Source organism: Bombyx mandarina, chromosome 28, assembly GCF_030267445.1.
Source record: "Bombyx mandarina strain Sakado chromosome 28, ASM3026744v2".
Taxonomy (NCBI): Eukaryota; Metazoa; Arthropoda; class Insecta; order Lepidoptera; family Bombycidae; genus Bombyx; species Bombyx mandarina.
Window position 1 is genome coordinate 6,589,956 of NC_143233.1, and position 18,380 is coordinate 6,608,335.

Here is an 18,380-nt window from a genome sequence, read left to right on the forward strand (position 1 = left end):
AATAAATCGCCGCGTCGCCCGTCAAAACCGCCTCCGAGCTTCCGGCCCAGACATCAAAGCCACGGTACCCTCTGTGCCGAAGGCTAAGCCTGCTTTCGTGCCGGCGTCGGTGCCCAGCGTCTCGGCTTGGGCTAAACCGTTGCTGTACACGAACACGGCTACAACTCTCTCCCCCGCGACTCGTCCCACCCCCGCGATACGTCCCTCCCCCGCGACCTGCCCTCCGACCGCGTCCGAAAATCTCGCTCTAGCGATCGACTTTTTTCAGTCGATCAACTTTGAGCGTGTTAACGCTTTGGGTGACGCCATTCGCGCCGCCTCCACTGCACAACATTTTATCGCCGTTGTGCAAGAATACGCTGACGTATACGCGTCGTTAAATACGTACGTCCTCCCCTCACTCCGCCGGTAATCAATGGCGTACATTAGTAGAATAAAACCCTTATCCGTAACAATAGGATTTTTTAACGCTTACGGTCTCGCAAATCAACGTGATCAGGTTTGTGATTTTTTGCGTGACCATCAAATTGACATTTTCTTAGTGCAGGAGACCCTACTTAAGCCCGCGCGCCGTGACCCTAAAATCGCGAACTATAACATGGTCAGGAACGACAGGCTCTCTGCCCGTGGTGGTGGTACCGTTATTTACTATAGAAGAGCCCTGCATTGCGTCCCGCTCGATCCTCCCGCGCTCGCTAATATCGAAGCATCAGTGTGCCGAATCTCACTGACGGGACACGCGCCGATCGTTATCGCGTCCGTTTATCTTCCACCGGATAAGATCGTTCTAAGCAGTGATATTGAGGCGCTGCTCGGTATGGGGAGCTCTGTCATTCTGGCGGGCGACCTAAATTGTAAACACATCAGGTGGAACTCACACACCACAACCCCGAATGGCAGGCGGCTTGACGCGTTAGTCGATGATCTCGCCTTCGATATCGTCGCTCCGTTAACCCCGACTCACTACCCGCTAAATATCGCGCATCGCCCGGATATACTCGACATAGCGTTATTAAAAAACGTAACTCTGCGCTTACACTCGATCGAAGTAGTTTCAGAGTTAGATTCAGACCACCGTCCCGTCGTCATGAAGCTCGGTCGCGCTCCCGATTCCGTTCCCGTCACGAGGACTGTGGTGGATTGGCACACGCTGGGCATCAGCCTGGCTGAATCTAATCCACCATCGCTCCCGTTTAACCCGGACTCTACCCCGTCTCCTCAGGATACCGCTGAAGCCATAGACATCTTAACATCACACATCACCTCGACATTAGATAGGTCATCGAAACAAGTTGTAGCGGAGGACTTCCTTCACCGCTTCAAATTGTCCGACGATATTAGGGAACTCCTTAGAGCTAAGAACGCCTCGATACGCGCCTACGACAGGTATCCTACCGCGGAAAATCGTATTCGAATGCGTGCCCTACAACGCGACGTAAAGTCTCGCATCGCCGAAGTCCGAGATGCCAGATGGTCTGATTTCTTAGAAGGACTCGCGCCCTCCCAAAGGTCTTACTACCGCTTAGCTCGTACTCTCAAATCCGATACGGTAGTAACTATGCCCCCCCTCGTAGGCCCCTCAGGCCGACTCGCGGCCTTTGATGATGACGAAAAAGCAGAGCTGCTGGCCGATACATTGCAAACCCAGTGCACGCCCAGCACTCAATCCGTGGACCCTGTTCATGTAGAATTAGTAGACAGTGAGGTAGAACGCAGAGCCTCCTTGCCACCCTCGGATGCGTTACCACCCGTCACCCCGATGGAAGTTAAAGACTTGATCAAAGACCGACGTCCTCGCAAGGCTCCCGGTTCCGACGGTATATCTAACCGCGTTATTAAACTTCTACCCGTCCAACTCATCGTGATGTTGGCATCTATTTTCAATGCCGCTATGGCGAACTGTATCTTTCCCGCGGTGTGGAAAGAAGCGGACGTTATCGGCATACATAAACCCGGTAAACCAAAAAATCATCCGACGAGCTACCGCCCGATTAGCCTCCTCATGTCTCTAGGCAAACTGTATGAGCGTCTGCTCTACAAGCGCCTCAGAGATTTCGTCTCATCCAAGGGCATTCTCATCGATGAACAATTCGGATTCCGTACAAATCACTCATGCGTTCAACAGGTGCACCGCCTCACGGAGCACATTCTTGTGGGGCTTAATCGACCAAAACCGTTATACACGGGAGCTCTCTTCTTCGACGTCGCAAAAGCGTTCGACAAAGTCTGGCACAATGGTTTGATTTTCAAACTATTCAACATGGGCGTGCCGGATAGTCTCGTGCTCATCATACGGGACTTCTTGTCGAACCGCTCTTTTCGATATCGAGTCGAGGGAACCCGCTCCTCCCCACGACCTCTCACAGCTGGAGTCCCGCAAGGCTCTGTCCTCTCACCCCTCCTATTTAGCTTATTCGTCAACGATATTCCCCGGTCGCCGCCGACCCATTTAGCTTTATTCGCCGACGACACGACTGTTTACTATTCTAGTAGAAATAAGTCCCTAATCGCGAAGAAGCTTCAGAGCGCAGCCCTAGCCCTAGGACAGTGGTTCCGAAAATGGCGCATAGACATCAACCCAGCGAAAAGTACTGCGGTGCTATTTCAGAGGGGAAGCTCCACACGGATTTCCTCCCGGATTAGGAGGAGGAATCTCACACCCCCGATTACTCTCTTTAGACAACCCATACCCTGGGCCAGGAAGATCAAGTACCTGGGCGTTACCCTGGATGCATCGATGACATTCCGCCCGCATATAAAATCAGTCCGTGACCGTGCCGCGTTTATTCTCGGTAGACTCTACCCCATGATCTGTAAGCGGAGTAAAATGTCCCTTCGGAACAAGGTGACACTTTACAAAACTTGCATAAGGCCCGTCATGACTTACGCGAGTGTGGTGTTCGCTCACGCGGCCCGCACACACATAGACACCCTCCAATCCCTACAATCTCGCTTTTGCAGGTTAGCTGTCGGCGCTCCGTGGTTCGTGAGGAACGTTGACCTACACGACGACCTGGGCCTCGAATCAATTCGGAAATACATGAAGTCAGCGTCGGAACGATACTTCGATAAGGCTATGCGTCATGATAATCGCCTTATCGTTGCCGCCGCTGACTACTCTCCGAATCCTGATCATGCAGGAGCCAGTCACCGTCGACGCCCTAGACACGTCCTTACGGATCCATCAGATCCAATAACCTTTGCATTAGATGCCTTCAGCTCTAATACTAGGGGCAGGCTTAGGGACCCCGGTAACCGTACTCGTCGAACTCGACAAAGAGGTCGACGTGCAACCTAACCCATGCATCAGCCCGCTGAGTTTCTCGCCGGATCTTCTCAGCGGGTCGCGATTCCGATCCGGTAGTAGATTCATTCGCGAAACAATTGCTCTTGAGTTGTTAGGTCTCCTTCGGAGGCGCTCGGGCAGTTGTTAGCAAATCCCACCCCTCTTGGCTGAGCCTTTGCTCGCCCACCTGTCCTGGTGAAACTGGAAAGGCCTTCGGGCCACCAGTAAACTTTCAATCATAAAAAAAAAAAAAAAAAAAAAAAAAAAAAAAAAAAAAAAAAAAAAAAATTATTTTAAAATTAAATATCAGCAGTTTGAATATAAAAACAGTGAAGCCTTATTGTTTGTGGGACAAGTGTCTAGTGACATTGTTTGTGACAATTATTATTGTTGATTTTGGTTGGTTTTTCGACTCCTATAATGTAAGAAACTTTTATCAAACTGAATTTGACTTGCCCCGGCTGCTTTTGTTCTGTGAATGGTACAATAGTGAGTGAGATCCATCAAGAAGACGACAAACCGGACATATTTTGGAAGATTTTGCAATTTGAGACTTTGAAACAAAAGGTTTTTATTTTATTTAAAAAAAATAAAAAAAAAATCTGATTGGGTACAAATTTGCTAACTCTCATACCCACATTACTGTTAATTTACGGAATGGCTCGAGTATACAGAAGCAATATTTCGTCAACTAGTCGTGTACACTTCATGGCTTAGCGGTTGACGTCGCGGCGTTGATGACAGAAGGTTGAGAGTTCGATCCTACCTATGGCAGAAGTTAAAAGGGCGCTGTCTTAAACTTTTATTTTATTTTTTTATTTTATTTTTTAAGATTTTAGTGTGGACGTCATTTTATTGTAACGTTATTGATATAAAAAAAAAAAAAATTGAATAATTGATTCTATTTAATTATTATTTGTGGAATTAGTTTTATTTTATTTTAGCCTGTATGACATTTTATGTAATCTTGATGTTAATATTCTTTGTGATATCGCACCTTTGTGGATTTGTTAGATAGGTACTCAAATAATTTTTTTGTATGTTGTTTTTATAATTTAATTTTGTTTTATTAAGAATGAATGTACTTTTTTTTTTAAATACTTTTTAATTATTTTTTATTTATTTTTATTTACTTTTTACTTTTGCAAATGCCAAAATTATTTACCTACTTTTGTCTTATTTTTTGTGCAATTGACGAAACTGCTGGTGGATAATATTAAAAGATAAAGTGAATTTTGTTGTTATTAATGTTATATAACATATTTTATAATTTTTTATAACGATTTTATATTTAAAATCGTTATAAAAAATTCATTATTATGAATAGTCCCACAAGGGCAACATGCCCTCATTGTCCGGGTTCCACACGCCTTTTTGTGGTGCCCCGGGGTCTAAATGTGCATATTTCTCATATGCATAAAGACAGCCAGATAAAGCCGTCGATACTGCCTCGGGTGCCGTGTGCTGTAACTGCTGATGCTCATCCACAAGCCCAGAGTGTTATCCATACTCTGGATGATTTGGCATCTTACAAAAATAAAATTCCTGTGCTTAAGCACATCCCTAAGGGGGCCAGGAATTTAGTCGCAGGAAAGCTCAGAGTGATTGTGGACGGCTGCATAAACAATAACGGTGTGGAGGACTGGGTTTCCTTGTTGTCATTTTCTTACACGACTCTGAGAATTCCAGATCGAGGTGACCCCCGTTCGCTTACTGCAAAGGTTAAGGAGAATGCAAACAATAATAGCCCGTATTTTTTGGAGGACTTCAAACACAAGCCACGATCCGCAGTCAAAAGAATCGAAGCCAAGGTTCATGAGGGTGATTTGCGTGGAGCTGTCCGTCTTTTAGTGTCGGAGGATTCTTTAGCACCTTTTAACGATGAGACTTTAAGTGCATTACGTGATAAACATCCTACTCCTTTTCGTCCTTTATCATTGCCGCCAGCGCCTGATTCTAGTTGCCCTTTTTTGACTGTCAACTCGGAGGATGTTGCTGACGCAATTAGTTCCTTTTATAGCGGCTCTGCACCTGGCCTTGATGGTCTACGTCCAAACCATTTAAAGGAGCTCATTTCCCCTTCCGCCGGTGAAAATGGTGTTCGTCTATTGCACTCAATTACAGACTTATGCAATTTCATACTAAGAGGTACGGTTAATGTACAGGTGTGTCCTTATTTGTACGGAGGTAGCTTATGCGCTCTAACTAAGAAGGACGGCGGTGTGAGACCAATTGCGGTGGGGTCTGTGCTGCGTCGTCTCGCTGCCAAGCTTGGGTGTCGGTCTGTAAGGAATGAAATGGCCTCGTACTTGCAGCCCCACCAGCCGGGCTTCGGGACTGCTCTTGGGTGTGAGGCCGCCATTCATGCTACCCGTGCATTTGCTATGAGCAGGGAGAACTGTAACAGTGCAATTGTAAAGCTTGATATAAGGAATGCTTTTAATAGCTTAGAGAGAGATATAATTTTAAATGAAATCAAGGAGAAGATTCCGGCTTTATACCCATTCTTGTATCAGTGTTACAGCTCTTCCAGCAAGTTGTTCTTTATGGAATCTTCCATTGACTCGGAGGTAGGTGCACAGCAGGGCGATCCTCTTGGCCCATTAATTTTTAGTCTTGCTATCCACAGCATTATAAAGACCGTCAAGTCACCTTTAAACCTATGGTATTTGGATGACGGCACAATAGGTGGTCCCCCAGATTCCGTGCTAGACGACATCAGACTTTTGTTTCCGAAGTTGCGAGATGTCGGCTTGGAGGTTAATACTGGGAAATGTGAGGTATACTTTTCTACTGAAGTATCAGCAAGCGTAGTTAAAGATTTTCAGGAGTTGGTTCCAGGTATCAAAGTTTTGACTAAAAGTAATTTCATTTTGCTTGGTTCTCCAATATTTCAGGATGGAGTACCAAGTTCTCTGGAAATAAAAAGGCAGTTATTGTCGTCATTGCGCGGCAACCTATTGAGCTTATCATCTCACGTGGCTCTCGTCTTGCTTCGTTGTTGCTTTTCGATGCCTCGTTTGACGTATTTGGTGAGAACTTGTCCAACGTGGCTCTTCACTCAAGATGTAGCCCAGCTTGATGCTTTGTTGAGGGATACACTGGAGACTATTTTAAACGTAAGCTTGGATGACAGACAATGGTGCCAGGCTGTTTTGCCTATACGTCATGGCGGCCTGGGGGTGCGACAAATGGAGCGTACTGGGCTCGCTGCTTTCCTGGCTTCGTGTTATGGGGTTGTAGACTTTGTTGCTAAGTTACTGGGTACGAATGGTGATGGATCTACGATTCCGTTTGCGAGCGAGGCTTTGGCGGCTTGGGGCCTTTTATGTCCGAATGAGGCGCTCCCGGTGAACAGGAGCTCGCAGAGGTGTTGGGATGATGTGCTGTGCAAGCTGACTTTGTCAACTTTGCTGGGAGACGCCACTGGAGTTGAATTAGCGCGCCTGAAAGCGGTCTCCGGTCCGGAATCTGGTGCTTGGTTGCAAGCATTGCCTTCACCACAGCTGGGGACACTTCTTGATAATAATTCATTGAGAGTTGCCACAGCTTTGAGACTTGGTTGCAGCATTTGCGAGCCCCATCGATGTGTCTGTGGTAGTATGGTGGATGCCGCCGGACTGCATGGACTGAGTTGTGTTAGATCGGCTGGCCGCTTCCCGAGACACCATGCACTTAATGATATTATTCGACGTGCTTTGGTCACCGCAAATATCCCGTGTGTGTTGGAACCACCAGGCCTCAGCAGGTTGGATGGTAAGAGGCCGGATGGTTTGACTCTGATTCCTTGGGAGAAGGGACGCTGCTTGTTATGGGACGCAACCTGTAGCTGTACGTACGCGGCGTGTCATTTATCTGGGACCCGACAATGTGCGGGCTTTGCTGCTGAGGCGTCGGCTAAAACGAAGCATGCCAAGTACGATGCTCTGAAATCTACATACCTGTTTGTTCCAGTGGCAGTGGAAACGACGGGTGTGTGGAGTTCGGAGGCCAAAAAGTTTATTGCCGCAATTGGCCACCGCCTCAGAGGGCAAGGCCACGATCCTCGGTCTGGGTCGTACCTGGTTCAGAGATTATCCATTGCCATACAGCGTGGCAATGCTGCTAGCGTAATGGGTACTTTCGGGCCGGGTGCGATCCAGAGTGGCTTGTTTGACTAGCCGATGCCTACGCGCGCATTGCTGTTAGCGTGGACCTTTATGTTACTTATGACGACGCTTGCAGCTGAAAGTAAGTATTGTACTTTTTGACGAAGCATGTTGCTGATAACTTTATTTCTGTAATCTGACGAAGCATGTTGCGGATAATAACATGTACTTTTAGGTTAGGAATTGTGTTCTTTTTTTTTATAATAAATTTTTAGAATTAAAAAGTATAAAAAATTAATAAAGGTCATTTTTGCTCTTACTCGTCTGGCTCTTGTAACTTATTAAGCTTAACGAAACCGCAACAAGTTAGTAAGCAGATAAAATTTTCAGTCTTCTAACTTTTCGACAGGATAATAGAGGTAGCGTCAAAAGCTTAAACCCTAAAAAACTTTATTCAGCGTCTAGTCTGTCCCGCAAAGATACCACTATTCTAGCTTTTTCTACCGCGTAGCAGTTAATGCGTTTCGGTTTGGCGAGTTGACTAGCTGCTGTACTATAAAACTGATACTTAAAACTTGTGTCTCAAAGTGGGTAGCCGCATTTACGTTGTTGTCTATGCAGTTAGGTGGCAACTTAACAGTAGCTTGTCCGTGAACTCCTTCATTGCAATCAACAAATAAACTTTTTATTGCTTAGATGGGTGGATGAGCTCACAGCCCACCTGGTTTTTAAGTGGTTACAGGAACCCATAGACGTGTACAACGTAAATGCGCCACCCACCTTGAGATATCAGTTCTAAGGTCTCAGTATAGTTACAACAGCTGCCCCGCCCGTCAAACCGAAACGCATTACTGCTTCACGGCAGAAATAAGCAGGGGGGTGGTACCTACCTGCGCAAACTCACAAGAGGTCCTACAACCAGTAAAACTTCCAAAACAAAACAAAACAAAAACTTACTTTATTATAAACTAGCTGACCCGGCATACTTCGTAGTGCCTCAATCGATAAATAAAAGACCTAAACTTTCGTATAAAATAAACTTGAAACAAACAAAAAAAAATCCGTCCGACTGAGGGCACATCAAAGGAAAAACAAAATTGTTATTTTTATTTAATTCCGAGCATTTTCATATTTATCTACGTTTTAAACCTTCTCTGAACTTCCAGAAATAAAAATTAGCCAAATCGGTCTAGCCGTTGTCGAGTTTTAGCGAGACTAACGAACAACAATTCATATAGATTCACTATATAGATAGATAGATTATTAAATATTGCAATCGCTTAAATCTTACAAATCGGGCCACACAAAAAAATCGTACGAGCTGAATCTGAATTCTCTTTACGGATGCAGTAAAAATTTAGGCTCAAAGGCATTCAAGGAATCCACCTCCTAATGTTACGGCCAACGTACGGATGGAAATCGAGTTTTATACGGATAGATAGTCAAATAGATTCTGTTTGGAAACATAATGGACTGGGGCGTGTCTTGGATAATGCTTTAGTGAAATTTTTAAATCTATTTAACAGATTGTATTTGGGTTATTTGTGTTGAATAAATAAATTTATATTGTAGATCATTATAGAAATATTTGTAAACGTTTTGGTACAGATTATTCAAATTGATGTGTGTTATCTGTGCAACTGTGCGATGTGACTTAAGAGCAAATATAATTCATTGTGTCCTTTATAAGAAATCTGATTAGAGTTTTATTGAAACTAGAGGTCCCGCAGTAGTCGAAATTCGACTATAATTAATTGGAATTGTAAGCTTGTACACTATTATGATTGTATTTTATACTTCTATAATCAAAAATTTCGCCAAGACTACACTATAAAAAATATTAACAAAGACAAACAATATTTAATCTATTCTCCATATGACAACAGATATCAAGAACAAAAGCTTGACAATAAATAGTATGCATGCGTGTGTGCGTCAAATACACGGTATGTAGTGTGTGTAAAGTTTTCTTTATTGATTTAATGTATCTTTTATGCATTATTTAAAAAAAAAATTAGCATTGTGCACTTCTTCTCTATATTTTCTATAAGTGTGGAAGATTTCATACTCCTCCGTCCGCGCAATTTTCGTAAAAAGGGATACAAAGTTTTCGCTTCACGTATTAATATATAGATACTGCCAAATTCCAATAATTTGGCGTTTTACAAATCACACAAACCACAGTCAAGTCTCAACACATTTAAGCATTTCTCGCAATTACTAAGAGATATCAATGCACGCTCTCTTTCTTCTAAAAAAAGGGTTTTAACTACAATTTTGTGTTGTGTATCTATTACACTAATGTCTATGGGTTTCGGCTATTAACTTAACACCAGATGAACGGGCAGTTCTTAATTGACTTATCTATGAAACAAAATAAATAATAGTTTAAAAAAAAACAAACAAAATACGGTTTTATAGAAAATCCAACTAAAAAATAGAAAATAAATTTCAATAAATTTGAATTAAAAATAGTGTAAGAAAATGTGATTTTATTGTATAATAAAAAAGCGTGGGGTGTTTTGCAGGATATTATCAAAAATACCCTTCTACTCATATCTGTTCATAAAATATTTATAGCTACTAACAGCAAGCACCCCACGCTTTTTTTACAATAAAATTACTATTTCTTACGCTACTTTTAATTGATTATTTATTTTTCATTTTTTAGTTGAATTTCAATTTTTCTTTTAATATTGACTTGTCATCGCTCCTTAATAAGTATACCAAATTTTGACTTAATCCGACGTTTTGAAGGGGGCCAAAATCATGTTCAAAGATTCCGTTACATACTAACATACATACGTCTGAAGCTAATAAAAGCGTATTAAAAAGTCCTTTTCCCAGTCGAAAATAGCGCTAATAATGTTAAATACAAGATTTAAACTAACATTTCTCTTGTATCCTCATGATGAGTATTCCGACGAGCTGGTCCGTTCCCTCTTTGACGGCGGCTATAGACATCTTATCCTTCATCCAGATCCTCAAATTGTGTGTGAACTCATCGGTGCCCTCCCTGTCTTCGGATAATTTAACTGATCTGTACGTTACCTACGATGATTGAAAGCATTTCATTAAAAAGGCCCAAAATCAAAAAGATTCAAAACGAGAAACACTTAATTTAAAAAAAAAAATGTATTGTGTCGTGAGACACTAGATAGGAACGAAGTTCATTATTATAAAAATATTAATTTTATGTTCTATTCGAGGTATAAAGAAAATAAAACTGGAGTTTTCGCAACAACCCACGGTCATTCGGTAACGTGCGAACTTATTGTGGTACACTTCATTCGTGGTTGCTTGCGTAAAGCCGGCTCCACATTCGCGGCGCGAACATCCACGAAGGGCGCGAACCGCGAGTGTGGATGGTTTCGCGACTTCGCGGCGTTCCCCGTCCGGTGGCGGTTTTCTGGCCCGCGACAAAGGGTCTGCGAAGCGCGAACGCGAAGGCATCCACACTCGGATATGTTCGCAGTTGTGTGCGAGACGCAGTGACAAGCGGACGTCATGAGTATCGAATGGAGTAACGATCGGCAACTAACGTTCCTTGAATGTTATCATGCTGAGCCCGTGCTTTGGCAAGCTCAACATGGAGATCATAAAAACAAAAATAAAGTACATGATGCATGGCAGAGAATTAGTGCAATTATGGAAATTCCTGTGCCATATGTTAAAGAAGAAAAAGGATTCCTTAATGTCTAGCTACAGAACGTATAGAAAAAAGTTAAGGATTGTTGCCATGGATTTGTGTTATCCACCACCTTCTTCTCCTCCATTTATTTTTTATTTGTTTTTTTGATTTTATAAACGTATAATTGTAACACGCTAAGGCCCACAATGTCAGAGCAGCAGCAACTTCAACGTCCATTTCGGTCAAATGCGCGAACGTAAATGCGAAAGGTTGCGTGTAGATGGCTATGTTTTTCACGTCGTGTTCATGCGCGAACCGCGGCCGTGATTCGCGGCCGCAGTTCGCGGGCGAATGTAGAGCCCGTATAAGAGTTAGTGTATAGCGCAAACGAACGCTCTGAGATCGTGGTCAATGAATGATAAAAAAATATGTTATTTTTTGTACGTTATTACAAAGTGAAGTCGTACACTTTGTGTATTACTAATTTGTACGTTATTACAAAGTTAAGTCATACACTGTGTGCATTACTAATAAAAATCTTACCGAGCCGTGAGCTCGTTCACCCATCAAAGCAATAAACAATAAATAAAAACACGGACGAGCGAGTTGTTAATTCGTTAAAATTTGAAAATTTTCCCACTACCGCCTATATGTCTATAAAAAAATTATTATTAAAGTCTAAACTTTTACGTTTCATTTCACACAGAACGAACTAATAGTATCTTGGGTTCTAGCAGTTACTTTGACTGTGATTTTCATCTTCGCGATAGCAGGATCAGATCTGTTAGATAAATCCTTGAACTTTCTCGTTGCCTTAACGAGCAATAAAGGCATAGCTGACCGAAGGATTCACTCTGACTTACTGTTCCATAATTTAGTTGTAAATCAACAAAAATCATCTATATATTAATATGTGAAGGAAAAACTTTGTATCCCTTTTTACGGAAATTACGCGGATGGAGGAGTATGAAATTTCCCACACTTATACTAGGCTGCACTAAAAGTATCTGGAATGGAATATTTCCACTGTACCTTTTTTTTTTTTTTCGGGTAGAGGGCCGAACCTCCTACGAGGTCCCCGCGCAAAAGGGGCGCGCGGGGTATGTGAGACTCAACGATCTGCATGGTGTTGTGAGCAGACCGCGGGCCCAAGGATTTTAGGACCCACCCACTAAACGACTCCCCTGCACTCTTACACCCGACGTCCAATCCCCTCCGAGGTCAGAACCCGGATGAGGTAGGGGGGCTACCGCGGTCAACACTAAAACCAGACGGCGCGGCTCACCCCAAGGACGCCCAGCCGACGGAGCCTTCGAGGCGAATCGAAGGCTCTGAAACGTCGGCCGTCTCGGTACGGCAGCCCGTCGGGCCGCCCAGACGGTGCCGCTGGTGTCCCGGAATACCCCGCTGGACCAGAACCAGCCTGCCGGGTCGGGACGCGATACACCGTCGACCGGTCGCTCTATTCGCTCCACGGCAGCGCGCTAGAGTGCTGGTAGCGCGCCGCGCGGCCTCACCCCCTCAGATCGCCCCTTGACCTTCACCGGAACTGTACCTGTCATATTAAAAATTTTTTAATTGAAAACTCCTTGGTTTTAAAAATCGAATACCATTTATTTATTTAAAAAAAGATTCTCGGTCTTGTCACGAGGTTTTGTCAAACTTGTTTAGTCGTTGAGAAAATGGAATTGACTCGAGAAAATTCAAGAGCGATGATTTATTATGACTTTCGAAGTGGTTTAACACAAAAACAGTGTGTTGACCGGATGATTTGATGAATGATGATGAAACCACAATTTATCGCTGGCTTGCTGAGTTTCAACGTGGACGTGTCAACCTTAGTGATGATCCCCGTCAAGGTCGTCCAAAAACTGCAGTCACCCAAGAAAACGTTGATGCTGTGCGTAAGCTGATTGAGGAAGATCGACATGTGACATACCGCGAAATTCAGGCAACCTTATACATTGGCATGAGTCAAATACAAATAATCTTGCATGAACAATTAGGTGTAAAAAAGTTGTTTTCCCGATGGATACCGCATTCGCTCTGTGAAGAGCAAAAAGCGGCTCGCGTTACTTGGTGCGTCAGAACTCTCGAAAGATTCCACGCAGGATCCTCAAATGCTGTATACAACATTGTATCAGGTGACGAATCCTGGATATACGCGTACGAACCCGAAACAAAAAACCAGTCACGAGTTTGGGTGTTCGAAAATGAGTTAAAGCCAACAAAAATTGTTCGTTCACGAAGTGTTGCAAAAAAACATGGTGGCCACGTTTGTCTCCAAAACCGGCCATGTTACGACTATTCCTCTTGAGGGACAAAGAACGGTTAATGCAGAATGGTATGCTTGCATTTGTTTGCCACAGGTCGTTTCTGAACTCCGTAAAGAGAACTGCAACCGCCGCATCATCCTGCATCACGACAATGCGAGTTCTCACACCGCACACAGAACAAAAGAGTTTTTAGAGCAAGAAAACATAGAATTATTAGACCATCCGCCGTACAACCCCGACCTAGGCCCTAATGATTTCTATACTTTCCCTAAAATAAAGAATAAATTGCGTGGACAGAGATTTTCATCACCTGAAGAAGCTGTGGACGCCTACAAAACGGCCATTTTGGAGACCCCAACTTCCGAATGGAATGGTTGTTTCAATGATTGGTTCCATCATATGGAAAAATGTGTCAAATTTCGCGGAGAATACTTCGAAAAGCAATAAATACATTTTTAAATAGTAATGTTGTGTCACTTCGTTAATTCCCGAAATTTTCAGTGCCGCCCTCGTAGAGAATATAGAGAAGGAGTGCACAATGCTAATATTTCTTTAAATTATGCCTAAAAATACATTACACAAACTACCATGTATTTGACGCAACACGCATTCATACTATTTATTTATTGTCAAACTTTTGTTCGTGACGTCTGTGGTCAAATTGAGAATAGATTAAAAATTGCTTGTCTTTATTAATATTTCCCTAAATTGTAGTCTTGGCAAAATCTGTGATTATAGAAGTACAATAATTCTTTGACAATAGAATCATAAGGGTCAATTCCCACTGAAAGAGCAGCGGCGCGCAGCGGCCGTAAGAGCAAGTGACTGAGCGCGGCGCCGCAAGGGTCAGTGTGGCGCCGCGCGGGGCAGTGCGGCGCCGCGAGAGGCAGCGCGGCATCCCGAGGCGCCGCAATGAGCCTCCTCGTGGTAGCTTTGAAAACTAGTGTGCGATCTACTTCACTCAAGGAAAGTTGTGTGGCAATAAATATGGTGGATTTGTATTTATGTATCATAGCACTGGCTGTAGAAGAAGAACAAGATACCCTCTAATAAAATGACGCGAAATGCGCAAGCGGCAGGGCGGGCGGGTATGAAATGGTGGCTCGCGCGCAGCCGCGAGTCTGTCAGCTGCACCGCGGTCGGCCGCACGTCAGCTAGCTGCGCCGCGATCAGCCGCGCGGCGCCTCTTTTGACTAGTCGGTAGAAGGCTCGTGCAGCCTCGCGACGCCACGCTACGCCTCCTTTGCCTTCAAATGACTATGAACTTTTTAATCACGTAGATAAGATTCAAAATAGTTTGTAATATTTTGCCTCAAAAAGACGCTGCCGGCCGCTGCTCTTTCAGTGGGAATTGACCCTAAGAGTGTACAAACTTATAATTTCAATTAATTACAGTTGAATTTCGACTACCGTGAGACCACTAGTACAAAAAAATTGTTCAAAAGAGGAAAGAGAAAACCACGAAAAACGAAGTTTCTTAACAGCCTTGACTTATATAAAAAACACATTCATAGAAATAAAAAAAATTGTAATATAATATTCTCGCTGGATTTGTAACAAACGCAGAATGAAATACCCATTGCTTTCGCCCTGGCTGCTTAATTAAGAAACTGCCTAAGAAAAAAGATGAATTGCCCGTTCGAAAAATCTTAATTTACTTAATTAAGGTATTTTGTGCTTGGAAAGAAGTGACCGAAAAGCAATCAGTAAGATATAGGCTGGGGTTACTTTTATCGCGATTATGCTAAAAATAATCAATTGAAAATAAAACTTTTTTTTAATTGCTTAGATGGGTGGACGAACTCACAGCCCATCTCATGTTAAGTGGTTACTGGAGCCCATAGACATAGTAAATGCGGCACCCACCTTGAGATATAAGTTCTAAGGTTTCAGTATAGTTACAACGGCTGCCCCACCCTTCAAACCGAAACGCATTACTGCTTCACGGCAGAAATAGGCAGGGTGGTGGTACCCACACGCGCGGATTCACTAGAGGTCCTACCACCAGTTATCTATACAATACTATTATTCTGTAAGTACAAGAATGTACTTGAGTTTCCGTAGTTATTTTTTTTATGAAGGAATTACGAAGGATTACTGTTTAACCGAAGGCCTTTCCAGTTTCACCAAGACAGGTGGGCGAGCACGGGCTCAGCCAGGAGGTGTGGGATTTTTCAACAGCTGCCTGAGTAGCTCCGAAGGAGACCTAACAGCTCAAAGGCAGCTTCGCGAATACGTCTACTATCAGATCGGAATCGCAACCCGCTGAGAAGTGTGTCCGTAAGCCCGCTCCTAGTGTTGGAGCTGAAGGCATCTATTGCAAGTGTTATTGGATTCCAGAAAGTATCATTTGCCAATACGAAGGAATCCTGGATATTGCCGGCATCTTCGTTTCCACAGTAGGCGACTCGGTTGGTGGGCCCTTGGTATTTCTGCTATCCATAAATTGTCAATTACAGTGACTACCTACCATCAGGTAGGTGGTATGGTCTTACGCCAATAAAAAAACCTTTTATTTTATCTAAACCATTCGTTGTGTTTTTATTGGTCGCAAGTCGTAAATTTAATGAAGTTTAATCTTACGTTTATCAATTTCTATTACATATTATATACAAACATTTCTATTATTGCGAATATCAAACTAGTACATATTTCTTTGAACTTACACACTACAATCTAAGTTAGTCACAGCTTGCGATAGTCAAGCGAGAGCTTAACTTTGAAAATACTATGATCGTGATTGTGTAAGTCTTTGGTTATCTTTTTTTTTTTTTTTTGTGATTGAAAGTTTACTGGTGGCCCGGAGGCCTTTCCAGCTTCACCAGGACAGGTGGGCGAGCAAAGGCTCAGCCAGGAGGGGTGGGATTTGCTAACAACTGCCTGAGCGCCTCCGAAGGAGACCTAACAACTCAAGAGTAATTGCTTCGCGAATGAATCTACTACCGGATCGGAATCGCGACCCACTGAGAAGATCCGGCGAGAAACTCAGCGGGCTGATGCATGGGTTAGGTTGCACGTCGACCTCTTTGTCGAGTTCGACGAGTACGGTTACCGGGGTTCCTCAGCCTGCTTCTAGTGTTAGAGCTGAAGGTATCTAATGCAAGAGTTATTGGATCTGATGGATCCGTAAGGACGTGTCTAGGGTGACGACGGTGACTTGCTCCTGCGTGATCAGGATTCGGGGAGTAATCAGCGGCGGCAACGATAAGGCGATTATCATGACGCATAGCCTTATCGAAGTAACGTTCCGGCATTGACTTCATGTGTTTGCGGATCGATTCGAGGCCCAGGTCATCGTGTAAGTCGATGTTCCTCACGAACCACGGAGCCCCGACGGCTAACCTGCAAAAGCGGGATTGTAGGGATTGGAGGGTGTCTATGTGTGTGCGGGCCGCGTGAGCAAACACCACACTCGCCTAAGTCATGACGGGCCTTATGCAAGTTTTGTAAAGTGTCACCTTGTTCCGAAGGGACATTTTACTCCGCTTACAGATCATGGGATAGAGTCTGCCGAGAATAAATGCGGCACGGTCGCGGACTGTTTTTATATGCGGGCGGAATGTCGTGGATGCATCCAGGGTGACTCCCAGGTACTTGACCTTCCTGGCCCAGGGTATAGGTTGGCCGAAGAGGGTGATCGGGGGTGTGATATTTCTCCTCCTAATGCGGGAGGAAATAAGCGGTGAGTTTCCCCTTTGAAATAACACTGCTGTGCTTTTCGCTGGGTTGATGTCTATGCGCCATTTTCGGAACCACTGTCCGAGGGTTAACGCTGCACTCTGGAGTTTACTCGCGATTAGGGACTTGTTTCTACTTGAGTAGTAAACGGTTGTGTCGTCAGCGAATAAGGCTAGCTGGGTCGGCGGCGACCGGGGAATATCATTGACAAATAAACTAAATAGGAGCGGAGAAAGAACGGAGCCTTGCGGGACTCCAGCCGTGAGTGGTCGCGGGGAGGAGCGGGTTCCCTCTACTCGATATCGAAAAGAGCGGTTAGACAAGAAGTCCCGTATGATGAGCACGAGCCTGTCCGGTACGCCCATGTTGAAAAGTTTGAAAATCAAACCGTTGTGCCAGACTTTGTCGAACGCTTTTGCGACGTCGAAGAAGAGAGCTCCCGTGTAGATCGGTTTTGGTCGGTTAAGTCCTACGAGAATGTGCTCCGTGAGGCGGTGCACCTGTTGTACGCATGAGTGATTTGCACGGAATCCGAATTGATCGTCGATGAGAATGCCCTTGGATGAGACGAAGTCTCTGAGGCGTTTGTAGAGCAGACGCTCATACAGTTTGCCTAGAGACATGAGGAGGCTAATCGGGCGGTAGCTCGTCGGATGATTTTTTGGTTTACCGGGTTTATGTATGCCAATAACGTCCGCTTCTTTCCACACCGCGGGAAAGATACAGTTCGCCATAGCGGCATTGAAAATAGATGCCAACATCACGATGAGTTGGACGGGTAGAAGCTTAATAACGCAGTTAGATATACCGTCGGAACCGGGAGCCTTGCGAGGACGTAGGTCTTTGATCAAGTCTTTAACTTCCATCGGGGTGACGGGTGGTAACGCATCCGAGGGAGGCAAGGAGGCTCTGCGTTCTACCTCACTGTCTACTAATTCTACATGAACAGGGTCCACAGATTGAGTGCTGGGCGTGCACTGGGTTTGCAATGTATCGGCCAGCAGCTCTGCTTTTTCGTCATCATCGAACGCTGCGAGTCGGCCTGAGGGGCCTACGAGGGGGGGCATAGTTACTACCGTATCCGATTTGAGAGCACGAGCTAAGCGGTAGTAAGACCTTTGGGAGGGCGCGAGTCCTTCTAAGAAATCAGACCATCTGGCATCTCGGACTTCGGTGATGCGAGACTTTACGTCGCGTTGTAGGGCACGCATTTGAATACGATTTTCCGCGGTAGGATACCTATCGTAGGCACGGATCGAGGCGTTCTTAGCTCGAAGGAGCTCCCTAATATCGTCGGGCAATTCGAAGCGGTGAAGGAAGTCCTCCGCTACAACTTGCTTCGATGACCTATCTAATGTCGAGGTGATGTGTGACGTTACGATGTCTATGGCTTCAGCGGTATCCTGAGGAGACGGGGTAGA

At 44.4% G+C, this 18,380-nt stretch overlaps 2 protein-coding genes across 2 annotated transcripts in view; one reads left to right on the plus strand and one right to left on the minus strand.

Moving 5' to 3' along the window:
- Positions 1-18,380, minus strand: part of LOC114243815 (uncharacterized) — a 48,644-nt gene that overhangs the window by 11,765 nt on the left and 18,499 nt on the right. Inside the window, exon 3 of the mRNA XM_028175433.2 lies at positions 10,266-10,425. Within this exon, the coding sequence (XP_028031234.2) occupies positions 10,266-10,425 (160 nt within the window). The remainder of the gene's footprint in view (positions 1-10,265; positions 10,426-18,380) is intronic.
- Positions 4,606-7,516, plus strand: LOC149499714 (uncharacterized). Its single transcript, XM_089739090.1, has one exon. The coding sequence runs from the start codon at positions 4,606-4,608 to the stop codon at positions 7,444-7,446; it is 2,841 nt and encodes a 946-aa protein (XP_089595216.1). The 3' UTR covers positions 7,447-7,516.